Source organism: Bombus bifarius, unplaced genomic scaffold, assembly GCF_011952205.1.
Source record: "Bombus bifarius isolate JDL3187 unplaced genomic scaffold, Bbif_JDL3187 scf7180000007970, whole genome shotgun sequence".
Classification (NCBI taxonomy): Eukaryota; Metazoa; Arthropoda; class Insecta; order Hymenoptera; family Apidae; genus Bombus; species Bombus bifarius.
Window position 1 is genome coordinate 2847577 of NW_022884356.1, and position 22018 is coordinate 2869594.

The following is a 22018-nucleotide window of genomic DNA, read 5'->3' on the forward strand; positions in this document are numbered from 1 at the left end:
TCTTATTTATTTTATTACCAAACTGATCGATACGTTACACACCCGTGCCTTGTAAAATTTTCCTAATAATATCGATCCAATTAAAAATTACTTGTTACCATATAACACGAATAATAAAAATTCAAGTAGAAGCGAACGTATCGAGTGAATCTCCCGATAACCAGACACTACAACTCCAAATCTCAGTATTCTTTCCCTGAAACAAAATTCCATGACCAAATGGAAATATTCTGTAGGACGCGGTTTGACTGTCGAGCATCTACGTCTCCGCATTAGAAATCCAGGCGCGAACGTGTAATCTTACAGAGTACGGTTAACGCTTCCCTGTCGGTTCTAATTCATTGCTTGAACGCGAGTCGATCGAGCAACCTCGGCCCACGATAAACTCGCTTGTTTTCCATGCCAGTACCAGCTTGGCTGGTCTCGACAATGCCATGTATGTACTCGTAGAGCCGAGTCGTCGAATCGTCCGTGTCACGGAATGAACCCGGCTTAATTACCTGGTGATGCACGACTACCAGACGAACCACGTCGTAATTCGCCTTAACAGCCGTGGTTTACGCAAAACTCGCGTGATCGACCGGCCATGGTACCTGGAAACACGCTTTCTTCCGTCTCGAGTGTCGCCTCCTCGATTCACGCGGGTTAGGTAGTCGATATTTCACGCGTTCCTCTCGCCAGGAATTTAAACGTTTATTTGAATACGAAGGCTACGAGAGAAGAACACGATATGTCATATTTTATATTTTTTACAGAGGAGCAGTTTTAAAATTTAATTTTCTCCGTCAATTAATTCCGTGTTACTACGATTGTTCTTTTGTTCGATTTTGGCATATTTTTCTATCTTCTTCGTAATTTTATGTAAACCCACGTTCGTAATTCCCACTTTTATCGTTGTTTCCACTCATTCGATCTATCAAATCCTTAAAATTTCTCATACGGCGATAATTGAAGTCATAAAATCAAGAAACATGAATTTATCGTGTTCTCCTGCTGTGACTTTCATATTTATATACTTATCGTAATCAATTAACTTGTGTTACTCGTAGTAGGCTAAAGTAGGATTATTTTGAGTTATGTTCGTTCACTTCGAATCTTCTAATTAACATATTCGGTTACGAGCATCTTTGTAACGGTCTATAATCGAAAATAGACTATTTGATTCGTGATTTATTCTTAGTGGCGTCTCTGCAATTAATTGATATCGTGTTGCGAGTATAATTTTCTGCGTACTACATACGAGCATAGTTCTTTTTGTATACAACGTTTATGTTCTGCAAAACGTAAGGACCTTATTTAGTCTATTGCTACTTTGTATAAATTTTACAGGAACTACTAAGCGAAGGAACTACGATAATCTTTAGATATCGTTATTTAATGCGATACGACTTACCTAAAAACAAATCTAGAAACGCAAAGGGGATGATTTGTCAGGGTCCTGGGTAAAAAGGAATGGGGTGAAATAATCAAATAAGAAGTAAACCAAAGATTAGTCTTATGATAGTGTAGCTTTATTTTAGACTAGAACGGAAAAATGATATAATATTAATAATATAAAATAATAATTAATAATAATAATAATAATAATAATAATAATAATAATAATAATAATAATAATAATAAACTATATACACGAAAAGAGTAGGACCGACATGCATGACGTTGATACATATAACTGTGCTTGTCGCGTCCATATATGTGTGCCACGTATGCACAAAAATGTGGTCCTTACTGAATTTCGTACATGTTTATGCGTTTACGGATTCACATATAATGTGTATGTGCTGACAAAGAAAAAAGCGGGAAATTGAGCCACACCCTCGTCGGCTGCGAGTTCGATCTCTTAAACGCGTGTGCTAACTTTTTGTTAACTTACGTGCCCGATCATACATTACTTTGTTGTAAATGAACTTATTCGTGGTACTGTAGAAACGTGGTAGAATTGTTCGCTTAGAAATGTTCTAATCGAAGCACATTCAGCCTCTACGTAAATCTACGTTGAACAAGATTTAACACTTTACTCGTATCGTTGACTCGTATAGAATATCGTAACAGTTTGGGTTGAATTTCAATCCAGTACTTCAATTCCAAAATATTTCATCTCAATTCGTCATAAATAAAATAGATTTTTAAATATTTCTAAAAAATTTAATCCTTGAATTTGTAATGAACAAATTCTTCAATCCAGTACTTCAATTCCAAAATATTTCATCTCAATTCGTCATAAATAAAATAGATTTTTAAATATTTCTAAAAAATTTAATCCTTTAATTTGTAACGAACAAATTCTTATTTTCTAAAATTCTTTAACACGTTGACTGCCACGTGTGTTTTCAAAGAAATCTCCGTCAGGCTACGCGTGTTTTCAACGAAATCTCCGTCAGACCACGCGTGCAGCAGTACCAATCGTTCTCTGCTAGGTACTCCCATCGATATTTTAGTAATGCGAGTCGCTCAAGCGGTAGTCTCAAGAATGATCTCTCGTTTCGTTTATTCGCAACGTTAAAACCACTAGCTGTTGTCGAATATAACGAAGGAAAGTGTGGCATAGATTATTCCGACCAAACGGTTTCTTATGCCACTATAATTAATTTTTTTTTAATTTATTTATTTATTAAAATTACAATCAATTCTCGCGTTGAAAATTTTCGGTAATTCCACTACAATTAGAAAAGGAATCAAATGTAGTATCGGGGAAAAGGGCCTAAGAAACATCGAGTTAACTATAGACAATGTGGCGAGAGCCGAGACGCTATCGGGTCTATTAATGTGTCCTCGATCTTTACAAGTGCCTAATTTCGTTAGAAAAAACCTACCTGACCCTGGCTACGAGCGTCTGCGGAACACGTGTGCGGTGGGCCTAGCAAAAGACAAAAGAGATGCTACAACGGCCAAAGAGTTAGTTGAGAAGCAGAGTGTGAGTTGGGAGTGAGTATGTTGTTATTGAGAATCGCTTATTAAACTACACTAAACCCTAAAATCTACCATCATCACTTATCCTTACTCTAAGAATCCATACGTTACTACACAAATAATACAGAAAACTTGGCATTCAAACTCCTTCTGGGAATTTCTGTTGTAAACGCTTTGATAGTTTACAAAATTGCAACAAGGAAGAATATAAATTGTCAGAATTGAATTAATCATGGTCGTGTGGCGGAGGTATCGCTGCCAGATGAAAAGAGAGTTGCGTTTCGTCCCGGGACTACCGGTGGACTCGTCAGTAAGACTATGCCCGGTAGTTCCTACCTTAGACATAAAGGGAGTCTCGCTAGGTGCAGTATTTGTATCATTCGCCCGTACATTTGACCGCTAGCGAGATAAACAGACTTGTTGTCGTCGTGGTGTTGGCGGTTGGTACCCGCGGATCGCCCGAGAGGTGTTGCGCCGCGTTAATGCCTCGACCTGTCGGCGCCCTATTGATACCGATCCGCCACAGTCGAGTTGCTTTGACGTAGAATTAGTGAAAAGCGAATTCGTGAAACGCGATATTATATTCGATTTTGTGAGAGTGTAACGATATTGTGTTTATCATACTGTCTTTTCTGTTAATTTATAATATAACATTCCTACATAAATATTAGAATATTTAGACAATTGTTAGTCGCAAAATTATTAGGGTTGTCTTCCTCGTCTTCGTCGGAGTCAGCATAATATCGCTGTTCGGAAAAATGATTGCGGAAGAAGCATTAGACTCGCATGCAAACTATGTTAGACAAATAAAACGTCGAATGGATCGAACAATGGCACAAAAGAATTTGAAAAAAACAACGACTTATTGTCCAAATTGTCCCGATCAACCTCAGCTATGTATAAAATGCTTTAAAGTTTTTCATTCTAAATAATTTTTTTAATAAACCATTTTCGTATTACTTTCATAACAATTCAACAGTTTTATTGTTATGGAATATCTTTCCAAATAATTTTTTTTTTTCTTTTTTGCTGAGAAATCCTCATGGACACACCGCTGCTGCAGTAATCGCGTAACAGCAGAGTAGTGTCGGACTATCTTTTCAAATACCTACGACGATCCTTCGCAAGTAGTTAACTAAGCGACACCCGAATATTGGTTACGCGGCCCGACCAGAAACTTTGCTGACACTCGAATACAGGTGTCGTGGCAGTCAATATGTTAAAAGTATTAATGAGTAGTCCGAAAACTCTCGCTTCTAAGTGGCAATAAACACACAGGCTGAAACGATGTACTGTAAAATTGTATAATCCAATCTACAAACTGTTACAAAATATTTATACGATTTAAATATTAAAGTTCGTACTCTACGTTTAATATTACCATGGTTGACATGGTTGTTCGATAAGGTATTAAGAATACTTACAAGCGATGACTGGCAATAATTCATGTTTGTGAACTAGATCTACAAAGATCGACTGAAAATTTCACGTTCCAGTTACCCGAAAAAGTTGGCTTAAGGATTCGATAAGAGGGGAAGAATATGAAATTACAAAATAAAAAACTAGGATAAAGATCGTAAAAGGAAGAAAGGGAAAAGAATACAACAGCAATGTATACGTTGAGTTTTCAGGCTGTTCAAGGTCGGTACGAGATCGAGTCGATTCGTTCGTGTGGGCAGACGAGAGTGTGACTATCACAAAAAACGATGAAGAGAAAGAGAGACAGTTTCTTGGGGGATGTGGGACTCATAAATAACTAACGCATAAAACAATAATAATAATAATAATAATAATAAAAATAATAATAATAATAATAATAATAATAATTAGTAATAGTGGTGGCCCTGATAAAAATCGATGTCGTCGTAAAAATGGCAAAATAGGATTGTCTCGCTTCGCAGTGAAGGAAGAAGGACAAAACCAAATTATGTTATGCGATGACACAGAAGAAACAGGTTCGACTGAGACTAACGCATGTGTGTAAACGTATGAATGAACAAGATAATTCAGAATGAATTTCACGTTTCGTGCCTAGGTACTATAAAAAATATAGGAAATCAACGGAAATTTGCCATATTATATATATATATATATTATATATATATATTATATATTATATATATTATATATTATATATATAATATATATATAATATATATATAATATATATATAATATATATATATAATACATATATATATATATGGCAAATATATCTATATGTAAATATATGCATATAGATATATATATATATCTTATACTTGTTATATGAGATAAAACATCATTTACTATACATCAGTTTAAAAAAAGAAAATATAATTACGGTCCTTTTATTACTAATATTAATTAAGATTTTTTGACCAAACAATAGGAGTTTACGTTCGGATAAACATATACTTAATAAAATTTCAATAAGTAAAGTTCATATAAATGGAGTTTAACTACGATTAGCTGAAACAACAATGTTATTCATGTTCCGTCGAATTGGGAATTTTTGAGAACTTCGTAGACAAGGCGTAAATCTCGAAATCGAGGTAAATATACGAAAATACTAAAATACTAATTCGTGCATGGCCCTCGCTTAGTCACATATACACATATCACATATACGTCATGATTTAGCGCATAATAATTTTTGAAGCAAGTATCAAATACAAATAGCGCAGAGCCTTAAATATATAAATCTCTTCAAAGTTTAAGATAGCTACGATTAAAAATTTGTTTCGTGATGGTAATTATAAAATGGCTAATTTTTAACCTAACTTATGTACGAAATTTTTTACCTTCATAAGATCAGTATCGTTAAGTAGTAAATAATTAAAAAAGGAATCTTTTAAAAAGCGTTTAATTTCATTTGTACGCGTATTTCTAAAAATGGACAACAAATTTCCTCAAACGCGATAATTCTATAATATCAAGCTCTCGTAATTCGTCGAAAAATGAAATCCATCTTGCGTCACTGTACTCCACTGTAGAATGCGCGTATGTATGTATCTACTTATGTATAACGTATGTGTCGCTCGTCACAAAAAAAAAGGCAGAGAGAGTCGACTCTCTGGCGGACGTTACGGTTGTTGGAGGCCAGAATCGGGACCGTTCGAGATAAAAGGGCCCTATCCGAGCCTCGGATAACAGCGAGGGCTTTGCGAAGTGTATTTACAATGAAACGCTTCAGGCGCAACAAGGAAAAGGCACTGAACGTAAGATGACACGGTGTTGGAATGGCTTCGCGGCTATGCATAATGACGACGACGACGACGATAAGTATGACGCATATCGAAGAACAAGGAGAGTGAAGAGGGGAGGGACGAAAGGTAAGGATAAACGGGGCGAAGAGATAAGGGACGATATTTCGCTACACTATGTAGGAATTGAAGGCAATGTATTCTCCGTTCTTTCTGGCTATACTATAATGAATCAAACGCTTCGACTAATAATCGAAATGGACAGTTACTAAGGATCCATTATAAAATATAATAATAAAATTCGTAATAATTTGCAATATAGTCTATAACTGTACAGCAACTTATAATCAAGATTTCTTTACCATTTTCAGCCACTTTCATGATACGCTCACTTGGTTAAGATTATTCTGCATATTTTATTGGTAGCGATATTAAATCGATATTAGACTAATTAGATTAAAAATGTGTAATGCTTGATATTCTCACTCATAACGGCATACTCGACACTTGTACGCTTTCTTTAAAATTTGTATCCTTTTCTAAAAATCCCATTCTTCGGAAATCAACTCACTCGCACACTCACTCACACATACATTTTGTATTTTCGTTTACTCTTCAACGTTCGCACTTTGCTTTATTTCCTTTTTAGTCGCGTTCTCCCTTACGCTAGAAATAGTCATCTGATAGGAACTTTCAGTATTGCCTAGCTCTGGATATATTATTATTCGCACTATACATATAAAGAATCTGCAAGATTTCGGTTTGTTTTTTATTCCTCTCCTTTAATTTCTTCCGTTAGAAATTCTGTAATCGACGGGCCCACTAGAGTATCACACGGGCCAAATTATATAGTATGCGTACGTATAAACGCGGTAAAGGGGCACGTGCACAACATACAACGACGGTGACTCGCGAGGGTTCGAAATTCATCATCACGATAACAATAAAAGACAGCCAGAGAAAAGAGTAGAAAAGAGAAATCTCATCGAAGAGATGAAAATTATTCTTGCGTTGCAGACGCAAAATGGGCAGTTCGAGCATCGACGTATCGAAATATCGACTACAAAGAATAAGAAATAAGAATGAAAGGAAAGACAAATATCCTCTGTTTCAAAATTTCGAACTCGTCGCGGGCCAAACGATCGTTTACGAGTCTAAGAGGTCAGCCAGACACTCACCGGCCGTGGTGGTAGCCGTACTAGCCGCTGCGCTGCCCGGATGTTGTTGTTGCTGAGGCTGGAACATCGCCGTAGGATGGAGGAACAAGGATCCGTACATCATGTTTTCGTCCGATTGCTGCTGCTGGCCGCCTTGCTGGTTACCAGGCCCGACCACCGGCGAGCTACCGATTCCTGCTGCGCCACTGTTGCCACCAGGAACGATCGGTGCGCCGGGTGTTGGCGGCACGAGGCTACCCTCCTCGACGGCGACACGCACCGATTCGATGTGTCGTCGTGAGAATACGTGCTCCTGGAGCGGCGACTTGGCCGAGTATCGAACAGAGCAAAGCCTACATTCGTCGGGCCCGGTCGGACCGCGATGAGGTTGGACGGCCGATCCTTCGGCTGGCAAACCTGCCGCCAGTCTAGCTTTCTTCTCCTTCGCGCGGGCGTTCTGGAACCACACCTGCCACTCCTTTCTATTAGATCGCAAAGCCCATTGGTGACTCGATTATCGTCAATAGGGTGACGTAATTGGAGGAATTATTGTGGAGTTGGTGAAACTTCGGAGATTTAACAGATAAAGAGAAAGAGGTATAGATGTTAATTGCTATAGAACTCCATTTATCTGAAATCCAGTTATAAGAACGAAATCTTCGCTAGTGCATCCTTGAACGAATTACTTATTGACTCGACTTATTTGAACGTCAACTCTTCTTATATGAACGAACAATTTCTAGAAGTAGGAAGAACCAATGTACTTGTACAAATATTATACTAACCCTAGTTATGCAGCAACTGTTTGTTCTTCTATATTCTTAATATAAATGAAGTACTACTGTAATTGGAAGTTTGTTAAGGATTCGCATAATGTTTGATGTTTCTCGTGCAGAGTTGTAAAATGCAGATGCAATAAATCAGAGTAAAGGTAGGAAATAATAGAGTAGAAAGAATTTCATTTATCTAAATCGGTCAAGGAATTTGAAAATTTTTGAAATTATGTTTATTATCTGTATCGTTATATCGAAGTTATATTTATATTCATTTAAAATTGCATAATTTTTCATTGTTCCAATCCACGGATAGAAACTAAAATAATCTTAACTTCGATTAAAATAATCAACTGCCGCAAGAGAAGTTGTTGCGAAGTTCATGCACGATAAAATAGAACTCAATATCGAAACAAACACTGCTCACCTGAACCACGCGCTTCGGCAGTCCGATCTCGCGCCCGAGCATCTCGCATTCGGCCATCGTAGGCGTCTTGTAGTCCGAGAACAACGACTTCATCACTTTCACCTGGGTAGCGGACATCTGAGTGCGATATCTCTTGCCGCTGGACTGGCCTGTTCCGCTGCCGGTGCCGGTAACCGGCGGGCCCGCAGTACTTCCGGTCCCCGCCGAAGCGGGTCCCTGTCTGGAGCTCTGTGTGCTCGAGGCTGGACTCGCCGGTCCACTCTCGTCGTCTAGGAATTCAGTTGTCTCGCTCATACTGTCATCGTCATAGTTACTTCTTTCGGAAAGGTCGGTCAATGGACCGCAATCGCTACCACCGCGAAAATGTGCGCCGTGTTGCTCTTCGAGAAGATTACTCAGTCCACCGAGACTCAGTTTCATCGGGCGACTCAGGTCTACCGGTTTGCTCAGATCCAAAGGAGATTCACCGCTGTTACCGCCTGCCTGATGGTTCGCGGTTTCTTGTTTACCGTTGCTGGCGTGAGCCTGTAGCTCACTGATATATCGTTTCATCGACTCCTCGTAATACTTCTTCAAGGATGCCTCCATGTCGGTGTTGAAAGGTGGGAAAAGAGGAGGCATCATATTCGGCGTGCTCGGGTTCGAAGGAGCCGACTCCATCGAGAGTTCCTCGTCGGGGATATTATCGATATTAACTTCGCCACGCGCCACTTGATCGGCGTGTTTGCTGCTGAGATGGGATTCTAACGCCGATTTCACTTTGAACAACGCTGGACAGAATGGACAACGTTTGTTGATCACTTGGCTGTGCGCGCGGAATTGGCCTTTCCGTTCCCTAGCACGTGTATTTTGGAACCACACTTGAACAACACGTTTTTTCAGACCGACCTCCCGAGCGATGGTTTCTAACATCTTTCTCGATGGATTCGACTCGACTTGGTACTTCTGGTACAAGTAATCTAACTGTTCGGGCAGTATCGTCGTTCTCAATCGCTTGTCTTTCGGCTGCTCGTTGTGCTCGGAGTTCGAGCGGCTGTCACCTCCTGTTCCTTCGTCGAAATCATCGTACTTTCGCTTTCTCTCCTGCATCATAGCGATCAAATTATGAGGACTATCGGCAGCTACTCCGGTGGTAGCGTTCAGTGCTTGTTGCTGTAGAATCCCGAAAGGTGAATCTGGTGGATAAGCCGGTGGGAAAAGGGATGGGTTCATGATATGTACCAGCTGATGTTCGCGCCACAGTTCGAATCGCCCGAACATCAAATTACACTTGTCGCACTGAAAGCTACCTTCCTTCGACTCGGTTTGCGACTGCGACTGTTGTTGCTGCAATGGTTGTTGCTGTTGCTGCTGCTGCTGCTGCTGCTGCGACTGTTGTTGAGGTTGTTGATGCGTCTGGCCCATTGTTGTCTGCTGCTGATGGTGGGGAGGCGTAGTGGTGTTCAATGGTTGCTGCAACTGTTCCGCGAGAGCGGGAGTGTTCGTTGGGTTGCTGGAGACGGCGTTAGCAGTGGTGGTGGTGGAACTGCTGTTGCTATCTTCGGAACTGAGAACCGCGGCAACTTGGGCCGCGGCCGCCTGCGCTTGGGCGCTCCTCTTCGCGTCCTCCTCCTTGAAGCAGTGCGTCTTCTGATGACGTATGAGCTCGTAGTATCTCTGAAACACCAGCAAACACTTCTTGCATTGGTAATTCAAGCCTGGGGTCCGCTGGAAGCGGCCTGAACCGTCGTCGCCCTCGCGGCTGCCCGTTGTCACTGGCTCAGCGGCAGGCTGATTCTCGTACACTTTTCGTGCTTTCTGTCTAGCGTTCTGGAACCATACCACGATCACGCGCGGGCTCAGTCCAAGTAGCTTGCTCAGATACTCCAGATCGTCGTCCTTTGGGTACGCGTTGTTTTCGAAGAATTCCTGAAGTACTTTGATCTGGTAGTCGGTGAATCTTGTCCTGTTAGCTCGTTTCCCGGAGCTGCCACCCGACGAGTTGTTGCCATTGGTGTTTCCACCGAAGGAGTAGTCAGTTGGTCCACGCCCGGGGCTCAGGGATCTCTGGGGCGTTAGAGCCATGGCCGCAATGGCGCCTGGAACGACGCTACCAGCTCCGGGATTGGGGCTGGCAAAGTTTTGTGGTGTCAACTTTGGCGGGAGCATAGGAGTGCTTGGAGCGTTGGTTGTCGATGAAGCGTGCGATGACACATCGTGATGAATCCCAGAGAACACGGAGCTCATGCTGAGCGCCGGTGAATGCGGTCTCGACTGCTGTCCACCGGAACTTCCAGGAGAATGATGCTGCTGTTCTTCTTGATGCTGCGATTGTTGCTGCACGTGACACTGCGGCTGTTCTTGAATCTCTTGTTTTATTTCACTGGCCTGAGATGTATTCACGGTCGTCGTTGACGGTGGTGGTGTTGCTTGCTTGTTTGGACTTTTGTCATCCGAGGAACTGCTTCCAGATACGCTAGAGTTCAGCGGTGTCACTTTTGCCTCTCCGGTTTTTTCATATTCTTCGAGATTCAGAGTAGTGCTTGGTGGATTGTTGAAGTTGTACGGGCTGTCCTTGTTACGTTGCCGCTCTTTGAATAACGTGTTCCTGAACCAGTGTTTGATCACCTTCGGCGGTAACCCGCTTTGAGCCGCCATATCTAGAATCTGCTCCTCGCCGGGAGAATTGTTGATGTCGAAATGCGCTCGTAATATCTTTAGCTGTTCGTCGGTTATGCGCGTTCGCGCTCGTTTCTGCGAGGCAGCCGCGTTTGCCTGTAAGAAAAGGTCGCCTATGCTTTCTTTCTTGTTCGCAAATTCGAGTACGATTTACCACCCTGATATACGCTTTCAGATCGAGTGTCTGCTTTTAATTCGTATTTTATATACTTTAACATATCGTAGTTTCTCGTGAAGGTTGTTTATTGGAAGAGAACGAGTATACGATCGCATAGTGATATGATAATGATTGCAAATTGAAATGTTAATGAATATGAAGATCGATATGACATAGAATAGTCTCGAACTTACTTAGTTTCATACTGAAAATTTTCTATAATCGTATAAATTATATTTATAAACGCCTTAATTCTAAAATAATTGAATTAACATAACAACAGATAATAGAGTTTAACTGCAGATTATAATTATATTTTGCTCATAGATTATGAATTTTAAAAAAGCAGAGATGAATATCGAAAATTATTAGAATTCATAACAGAAAAATGACGGCTTGACTAAATAAAATACTAACTAACTTAACGAAGAAATTTAAACAAAACATAATAAATCTCTATAAAGAAGGAATCATAAAGTTACTCACGGCTGCTACTTGCTGTTGTTGCAGGGCGAGATGTTGCTTGGTCAAGAGGTCAGCTTGAGCATTGATAGGCGGATATCCGGTAGCCGTTCCATCGTACGGCGGTGGCGGTAGCATCATCGGTACCAAAGGTGGTTGTAAATTCATAGCAGCCAAAGCAGGTATTCCAAGCGGTAGACCCATCATACCCATCACCAATCCAGGATACTGTTGGAAATGCTGCTGCAGTTGAGACGCAGCCATTGCGTTTAGTGCAGCTTGCATTTCGGTCATCTGTTGCGCAAGAGTCAATTGTGCATGCTGTTGTTGTTGTTGCTGCTGCTGTTGCTGCTGCTGCTGCTGCTGCTGTTGAGGTTGTTGTTGTTGTTGAATATGGTGCTGAGGATTGGTCGGCAATACGATCGAATTCGTAGAATCTGTACTCGATACAGGCGTGTTGCTTAATGCTGGAGTCGTTACTGGAGTAGTAGAAGTAGCCTCTGGAGTCTTACTGACACGATCTTTGTTCTCATTAACCTCCTCTTTCTCTTTTTCACGTTGTTCTTTATCCGAGGAGAGATCTTGCGGCTGATTAGAAGCTGGTGTCGAGCTCCTAGGTCCGGACGACGTAGAAGAAGACGTTGCAACAGTCACTACAACGCTCTTCTTCTCGTATTCACATTTAAATTGCTGAGCATATTTCTCTAAGAATTCGCGCGGCACCAGATCACGGTGTACTTCTTCGCAATGAGCTTTCAACACCCAAACGCTACTAAATTCCTTGTTGCAATGCTGGCAGGTGCTTCTAGTCAGTTCTGGTATAACGTCATCATCAGTATGTTCTTCAGCTTCTTCCTCTCTTTCACGAGCAGCTTGAGCAGCTAGCGCCTGTTTCTGTTGCTCCTGCTTCTGTTGTTCTTGCTGAGCTTGGAGCGCCGCAGCAGCTTCTTCTTCTTTACGTTGACGTCTTTGGTGGTTCTCATTGAATTGCATCACCAGATCGAAACCGAAACTTTCTAGAAGATGCTTGTACATTTGCGACGTCTTGTGACGAGGCTGAGACAAAATATCTTGCGTTGTTTGCGAAGAATGCGTACTCTGCTGCATGTGTTGTTGTGGACCAGGTGTCGTAGATGAAGGAGGTGGAGTTTTCGCTGGTGTGGATAAAGGGAGCTGTTGAGACGCTATTTGTTGAAACAACGCCAATGGATTGCTAAATATGCAATAAAGTTGTTGGTGAGTGGCAAGCTGCTCCTGATTGACAAAAAGAGCACTACATCGAGGACATGACAACATTGTTCCGCTGTTTCCAGAGGTGCTGGTGTTAACCGGTGGACTATTTGGGCTGCTTGGCGGAGGCTGTTCTATCAATGGACGTGCAAGATCCAACTGACCACTGGCAGCAAGATCTGGTAATTTACTGGCTCTAGTCTGGTGCAGCACGCTCCTCATGTGAATGTCCAAAGTACTGCCTTGAGAATAAGCTACCTTGCAAATGTTGCACTTGTAGGGTTTCTTGTCCTGGTCTTGCTGAGAATCAGGGGATTCCGTAGGACTAGGAGGCGGTACGACAGAGATTAGTGTGTTGTTGTTGCCTTGCTCTTGCATTGCTCTCTTCAACTTGTGTAGATGGCTCACGCTGTTGTAATGAACTAACAGAATATTCTTCTGAGTAAAACTCTCCTTGCAAACTTCGCACTTGTATGGCCTGTTAGGATCCAGATACTTCTCCATGGGATAGGACATCTTTTCCCCTTTGCGGTGCAATAGCGTCTTGTTGTGTCCAGTCAAGTAACTCTGTCTGGTAAACGCGACTTTACAGCGATGACACTTGAACTTTCTCCCCGGATCGTGATACGAGTCCTCGGCCACTGTTTGACTATTCAAATAATCTTCTAAAAGACGTTGCTCCTTGTGTAATGGCGATGAGTCACTCGTGTCACTCTCTTCCTCCTCTGCCTTGCTGGCATCATCCTCGATGTTCTGTTCTCCAACCAAATTCCCCTGCCTGCGAAGAGCTTCCTCCGTGAGAGCTTGAAGCAACGGATGAGCGTGCAGCAGGCTCTGCTTGTACTGTGCGAGTTCGTCTTCGTGTAGATCCGCGTGAGCAGATTCCAGATGTCTTTGAAGAGCCTGGACCGAGCGAAACGATCGTCCACAGAGGGCGCATTTTGTCGCATCTCGGATAGCGTGATACTGCGAGTGCTGTTGCAGCTTTTCCAGAGTCTTGAACGCGAGACTACACTGTCCGCATCGATACTTGTAAACGTGTTTCTCGCTGACGGCAAGAGTGGGTGTAGTGGCGGGATGAGTCTCCCTGTGATGTTGTTGTAGTTCCTCTAATGAACGGCATACGCGTCCGCAGACGGTGCATCTGGTGAGCTCCTCGATCTCCTCGTTGGCTCCACGTTCGCTCAAATCCTCCTCTTGCGGCTGTTTCGTGGGGGTAGCCGGCGAAGTCGGCATCGTTACCGCTGCAGTCGAGGTGTTTCGCGGATTGTTGTTCAACCAATGGCTCTGGTCCACCAGTAACAGCAGTCGTTGTAAGCCGTCTGCGTTAACCGAGTGTATTTGCATCACGTGTTTCTCGAGCGCGGAACGCTCTTTAAAACCATCCTGGCACAGCGGGCACAACAATTCCGGCGGCGGCTCTTCCTTTACGGTCTCCGCTTTGTCCTCGGCATCCTGGACATGAGCCACTTGCAAATGTTGCCTCAATTCTTCGCGCGACGTCGGCTGATAAGTGCAATATGGGCAGGTGACTTCCTCCTGCTCATTTTCTGGGTCATTTTCCGGCTCCTGGTCGTTATCCGGCTCCTGCTTCACCTCGCTGCCACAGTCGCTACCTTCCTCTCGTCGTTCTGTAAATGAAACAGTAACAAGCATTCGCTTGGTGATCGGGCAGTCTCGTCGAGCTTAAGATATTTTTCGTCGCTTGAACGGTATTATTATATCGAGAACGCGAGAAAGATAAATTCTTAACTGGTGTGCTGCTGATCTGATCGTTGATGAAACGATTTTTGTAAATAGAATTAGTTTAAATTAATAATCGTATACAGAGGCCTTTATATTTACGAAATAAATCAACGGCAATGAATGATTCAGCAGACAATTAATCATAGTTGGGCTACTAATAGCTAATAAGATATAGTCAGATAAGTAGTATAGAAACTTTGTTAGAACCCGAAGTACCTTCCTTTCAGCAAACTCGTCTCTTTTATTTTGAATATGTACTTTAATGTTAATTTTGGTGGTGTCTTAATGCAAAGCATCAAAATTTCCGAACGGTGAAAACCGGAAATCACGATGGTTACACACCGTGCAATTGGGCCGCATTAATGTTAACAGTTTTGATTCGTGCAACATAAATTCTTGTGCCTTAATATCACGATTACTATAGGCCGATAACGCAAACCTGTAATTCCCCCTTTCTATTAAGGCGTCGATAAATCGTCGATCGACATCAAAAATCTTAACAGCCGAAAAAATAACCATTAATCTTGCAGCTGCATGCGAACAGAGGCATGAGTCGATAATGTTGTGAGAGAAAGTAAATTACGTTGAACGGCAGCGAAAGCATTTCTGTTCTGTGACGTTCGATTTCGGTGTTCGATGTTACATTTCGTTAAAATCGAAGTCTGTTCTTTTATTCTAACTTTATATTAGATATCTCATAATCGAGATGTATCCTTGAATTAACTGATATAATTTGTAATAAATTATCGAATAATAAGAGCAACCTATGATTGTTAATATGGAAACGATTGCAATAAAACATCTATTCCTATATAGTTATATACACAACGTCAAACGTGCAAAACAATTAATGTATTTCGATAAAAATTCCGAACCAATCTCTTCCAAAAATTCTAACATTCAACCAACGCTAATAAATTTCGATCGAATTGCTAAAATCCATCGTAGCGATCAATGGGACTGTGAACAATCAATTAACAATCAATGGAAAAATTTCCACGAATTACCTTCTATTTAGAAGAAAACAATCAATTAAAAAAGAAAAGAAATTCTCACGAATTTCTGATCGTTTGTAAAGAACCAATCTCCTATCAAGCGCTGAGAAATCAAATTGCCGATGAAGCTTATGACTCAGTGGTATAATCTCGTCATAATGGATATATAATACGTAGAGAGGCAACAGCCTTGTCCCCAGAGCGGGACAATCGATGAAAATTAATGTAACGTTAAAGAGTTTTGGTAACAACGAAAAGTATCGAGGGAGAGCCACGGTGGTGTGCAGACATCGCAGATGCTTCCTTGTCCGTATAACAATACCGCTTGAAATTATAGATTGCCGACGCGAAATTATCGATGGGTCGTTCCTCCAAAATAAAGGGAAGACCGCCTATTCGCGTGGTCTGCCATTGTCCAAAACCGCATTTACATCGAACAGGCGTCAGTTGCGAAGGCAAAACGCGACGATGCAACGCGTGCTGCTGGTTTTCGCTTTGTACACGGTGCCGCAGTTCATGAATAAAAATCCTTCGCGCGATTTCGTGTCCTTTCAGACGAGAAATTTTGCAGAATATAGGAAGAATATAAAAGTATAGAAACTTTGAAGAATGTCACATCAAAATGGAAAATTTGAAGAATACGGATAATAATATAACATATCTGTGTGTCGGGTATAGATTTGACGATATTTAATACAAATCCGAGTGGATTCCACTACTTTTATTTTTTAGTCATCGTATTATCATTACATCGTATGATTAGACGAAGTAACGTATTTTGTGTTAGAGGTTCCAATTGAACGTAACAAGTAGATGACCTAATATTTATGGCCGACAGTGTATTTGTTCTGAAAATAATTGAAGCGCTTTCTACCAGGGAAAACTGATCTTGGCCCGCTAAAAATTTCATATGAAATTTTACTGCCGTATGAAAGAGCTTAGAGAAAGCAATCGAGCTTTAGAATAATAATAAGAAACGGCAGAATCTAGAAAATTAAGGGCTAAAGAATAAATCGATATCGTGTTTTTCCAACGAAGAAATGATCAAAGTATTGTAGATCTATAGGGGGATAGTCTATTTCTCGAAGATAATGAAACATTTGTCAGAGTTGTAATACTGTGATAACAGCGACAAAATGGGAGGAACTCTGGAAGTTCTGGAGTAGTAATAGTTCGAATAGCACGTTGCGGTATACCTTCTCGTACATTTATATAAGTACAGGTCGTCGATATAATAACACTCGACATTGTGCGTGTCGAAGCACACGGCATCGCCATATGCCATGCAGCATTACCGCAATTGCATGTTAATTGCGCGATAATCGATGAAAATATTGAATTCATTAAAAGAGGCGATCTTCACGAGCGACATGCTAATCTTCTGCGAGTTTATTCGTTTAAAAACGTATTAACAGATGTGAGTTCTATTTTCATGCGTTCTTTCACATGAAAAATATGATTCAACGTCCTTGTAAACATCCTGCTTTTAGTTAGTTAGTCAGATTTTAATCGTATTTAAATCGAATGCCTTTGTAATCAATTACTGTTTTCTTGTAGCATTTCCTTTCTTAATAAGTTGATCGTATTTAAATCGTGTTACGATAAAAACATTTCAGAACAAACATTATGTTTCATGTAGCATTTAAGGACAAGTGAAGGTAAATGTATTCGGTGAAAATAATTATGACGCAGGAATAGATAGATCGAGTACTGTACATCTAAATTGATTTTACATCAGGAAATAATTTAATGATATCGTAAAATAATTATTCTCAATTATTATTATTCTTCTATAATATTATGATTGAATAATACGATGATTCCGTCTTCTCCGTAAAATAATTTATATCGATCGATCTTAAGAATCTAAACCGCTTCAAAGATCTAAAACCCTGTAACATTTTGTGCGACTGACCATGTCCCTTCTCTTATGGATTTAACACTGACAATATTCTTTTCTCGATAAATATTATTTTGAATACCTCGCACTGTTTTAACGACAAATCTTTAAAAACTGCGTTTCTAAATCTATCAGGTTCATACTACGATGTCTTTCGTTCTAAATTAAGAAACACACATTCTTTTTCTTAACAAATGTAACATCGAATACTTCACGTCATTTCAGCGGTACCCCGATTCAAATCAAAGCATGTACATAGTTAAATAAAGACAGGAAGAAACTATATAATAGCAAAACTGCGAATATTTATGCAATTTTATACTTTTACCAATGTAACTAAAGAAATGAAACATGAATCGAAATTTATTTCATCTAATAAATATTATAATGAATACTTTATCTCTGAATGCTTCAAATATTCTTCCCCATTTCAATTTTCTATAGATGCATAGAAATTCGCTGTCTAGGACAATGCTTTTCACTATGTAACTCTACCTTATCTATAAAAATGTCTTTCCACTCACCATTGTTGGCACTGGTAGCGTTCGGTGTGGTTGGCATGGTGGGACTGGGCTGTTGCGCAGGTGGAGCATCCGGGTCGCTCATAACTTGGAAAACATCTCCGATATCAGTGTGCGGTGTCTCGTTCCCTTGAATACCGCTTCGTCTGTGAAGTTGATGTAACTGCTCCATTTGAAGATGTCTGAGTGATCGAACATGTTGCAACAGAGGCAATCTGTGTCTCGCGCTGAAGCCACACAAAGCGCAATGGTACAACTTCGCTTGGGATGGTACATTGCCACTGGCCTCGAGCAGGTGACGAAGAAGTAGGGCTGCAGCCTCGTGCCTGGGTGACGCGGCATGCAGGGCCAATTTGTGAGCGCTGTTCGTGTAATAGTCGCACGCGTGACAACGTAATTGCGCGGCGCTCGTGGGCGAGGCCAGGTACTTCAACTTCCATTCGTTTCGAAGCCCGCCCTCTTTCACATGGTTTACATGCTGCAAACGTTGGAGATGCTTGTCTGTCTTGCAGTGCAATTGGAAGTTAGCTTTTAGGTTGGTTTTGTATGAACAAAGTTTACAAACGAAGTGGCCAGCTACGAGCGCGAGAATTTCTCCTTCTCGTGTCCTCGTTCTGTCCACAGCTAAATGGTGGCCAAGAGCTTCCAAGGAATCGGTGGCGAAATTGTTGCACACGCAGCAATGATACAGATGAGAAGGATCAGGATCAGCCGGTTCGGGTGGTGGATCCATGCTGTCTGGTGACAAACCAACGTCACCACCGAGGTTGCCCATGGCTCCCATACTAGCCATGCCACCCATAATTTCTGGTGGAAGCTGCGGTGGCAATTGACCACCCGTCATCATCTGGATCAGCAAAGCCTGATTGTAAGCCATGTCCGCGAGAGCCGCCTCCGCATGCTGAGGCTTATCCAGGCCACCCAAATGAAGTATCTGTTCAATTTGTTGCTGATGCTGCTGTTGCGCTTGTTGATGGTGATGTTGTGCCTGTTGGTGGTGGGACTGGAGCGCGGACAGCGTCTGCATGTGCTTCACGTTCTGCTGCAGGACCAGCATATTGTGCGTATGCTTCTCGCTAGTCATGTGTATCCTTAGGTTCCGGGCGACATTCGTTTCGTAGTTGCAGACATCACAGCGAAATGTTGGCTTCGGTTTCCCTTGGTTCCCGGTCTGACCAGCGATGTGCGGACTGTTGTTGTGTTGGTGATGCGGACTTCTCGTTGCCATTTGTGCATCCTGCGAGGACGATGGATTGTTCGCTGCCGAGCCACCGCCGCCGCCCTGCTGCAGCTCCTGCATGTTATTCAAATGTTTGTCGCTCTGCATGTGAATACTGAGATTGCCCTTGGTCGTGGTAGAATAGTTGCACACTTCGCATCTGTAGGGCTTGTAACCGCAAGTGTAAGTCTCGCCACGTGCTAACCTAGGGTGTGGCTGTCCGGCGATGCAGTAGATGCAGGAGGTTTCACTTTCGGGATGTTTCTCCTTCATGTGGATTTCCAAAGTTTCTTGGTACTTGTAGTGCCAATTGCATTTCGGACACTTGAGCGTTTTGCAAGAGTTTCTACTGTGAATTCCAGCCAGGGGTCCGCCTGGGCCCGCCAATCTGCTGCTGGCTAGAATCAGTTCGCATTTGGGGCACTCCACTCCGCTAGGTCTTCCTTGCATGTGCTCGGGGCAGACACCGATGGTCGTGCCTGTGAGAAAATTGGGTGGCTGTTGGGTCAACGCGGCGTACGATGATGGCGAGCCTTTCGTCGACGAGGCAGGTGGCGGTGGTGACGTGTAGTGTATGGCGGAAGCGTCAGGTGCTTTGGCCCAGGAAGCGGCGCTCACCTGGGCGCCGGTCCACTGATGCTGCTGCGTTTGTTGATGATTGTACGCGAGAGGATGATTCGAATGGGAAGTGGGAGTGGTGGGTGTGCTAGGTGACGGCCTCTGTGGTTGCTGTTGTTGTTGTTGTTGAGGACTGCTCGGTACTCCGGGAGTGCTGGCAGGCGTACTGGTCGTGGTTGGTGTTTCGTGATCGGTGGACTCGGTACGCTGCTGCTGTTGTTGGTTCTGCATCTGCGCGGGCGATGGTTGCGGACAAGTGGAACTCGTCACTGGTTCGAGAAAACTGACCAACGGTTGCTTGCCTCTGCCCACGGCTTGAATGATCGCCGACGCGGTGGAATGGGAGAGTACCTGTCGCTCGTCTTCCATCAAGGTAAGCTGGTGTTCGCCCTGAGCGTGTGCCACGAAACTCTTCGCGTAGCCGAAACTGAGCTTGCATATGAAACACATTAGAATAGGTTTCACGGGTACTGAGGTTGCTAGAGAAGGTGCTGCCGCAGGTGGAGGAGGTGGTTGTTTGCTACCCTCCGCGCTTCTGTAACTTATCACCCGATAGCTGTGCATCACAGGAAGATCGGGATTGTGCTGCTGCGCCACCGAACGTTGTTGTTGCTGCTGCTGTTGCTGCTGATACGCCTGATGCGCGTACAGTCTCGAAACGTAGTACGCGCTCGCGATTTGGGGAAATACCAACGAATGAGGAACCGAAACACCGCGTCCATCTACGATGCAACCGTCAGGTAACGAGTCATCCTCGCTGAGTTCACTTTCTCCCTCGATGATGTATGCTGAACCGTCCGGATTGTAGACGATCTTCCCGTCGAACTTCTCCACATCACCTCCCGTTGGACTCGGACTAGGGCTTGGACCTTGTTGTTCTTGCTGTTGCTGTTGTTGGCTCTGCGACTGCATGGTCATAGTGGTTGTGGTAGTAGTTGTCGTTGTATCCGCGATCGGTGTAGGCGTCGGTATGGCATCGCGGGTGCAGGGTTCTGTGCCCGAGGGTGGACTGGCTGTCCGGGGGTGATGGGGCTGATGTAACGCAGCCCCTGCTGCCGGGGGGGACCCGCCCCCTCGACCCCCCTCCTCCTCCGGGCTCATCTCCTGCTTTTGCTGCGTGTACGTGGAATTTTGGAAGGGCGCGCCGTGTTGCTGCTGTCTCTGCTGATGCTGCTGATGCTGATGCTGTTGCTGCTGTTGATGGGCCGCCACCAGCTGCTGGTAGAGCTGATGTTGCCCGATCGCGGTCGACGTGTGTTGTTGCAGATGCGAGGGAGGAATGTTGTGGTTCTGAAGGTGGTACTGGGGGGGATGAGGCTCACTGGAGGGCATCACCCCAAACGTGAGGCGGGCGCCAGCCTCACATCACCTACGGCGCCTGCGCCTACACTCTCTCGACTTCCTCTTCCTCTTCTTCTCCTACCGTATGTTGCACTCCCCACCCCCTTCGTTCTCTCTCTATCCGTCCAAATCTGGTCTCCACCGCCGACAGATAATTCTTTGCTAGCTACCCCGACACAACCCCAGGTCGTACCTGTAACAAAGAATAGAATTTTATGTTTAGTAAGATATCGTCGAATTTAATTCGTTATTAAGTTTTTCTATGATATAGACAAATAACTTCTTACATTGTACCTATAAAAGTATTATTATATTAGAATATTATTAAAGTATAGATTTAGCATGTTTTATTTTCGTAATTCTAAATTGATACCAGGTGTTTGGTCCTGACCGGATGTACAAGAATCTAGCTCGCAGTCCCAACGAAGAATGATTTCGCGGAGGAACATTACTAGATGGTCTAGTCGGTTAATCCGGGCAAACAGAGGCGGTCTAAAGGACAGTGGAAAGATAGCGAAATACGTAGAAAACGTCGGCAAGCTGCGTGTACAGAGGATCAAGGCTGCGATGCCGGGTACACAAAGCGGAAGGAGACTCGCCATGGCGACACAAGGCGTCCTATGTTCGGATTACCTGAACCCTCGTCGTGGACCCAGCTGTATTTACAACTAAGCGTCGACCAAGCTTATCTATCGATTGAATATCGACGTCCCTCTT

General features: G+C 42.9%; 1 protein-coding gene across 3 annotated transcripts in view; it reads right to left on the reverse strand.

Moving 5' to 3' along the window:
* Positions 1–6738: 6738 nt before the first annotated feature.
* The window catches only part of LOC117214410 (zinc finger homeobox protein 4-like), a 290596-nt gene continuing 275316 nt past the window's right edge, over positions 6739–22018 (reverse strand). For all 3 annotated transcript variants that reach the window (XM_033460508.1, XM_033460516.1, XM_033460525.1), the window contains 4 exons: positions 18127–21494; positions 11756–14592; positions 8455–11208; positions 6739–7723 (listed from right to left, as the gene is read on the reverse strand). In XM_033460508.1, the coding sequence (XP_033316399.1) occupies positions 7244–7723; positions 8455–11208; positions 11756–14592; positions 18127–21292 (9237 nt within the window). In that variant the 5' untranslated portion in view covers positions 21293–21494 and the 3' untranslated portion in view covers positions 6739–7243. The remainder of the gene's footprint in view (positions 7724–8454; positions 11209–11755; positions 14593–18126; positions 21495–22018) is intronic.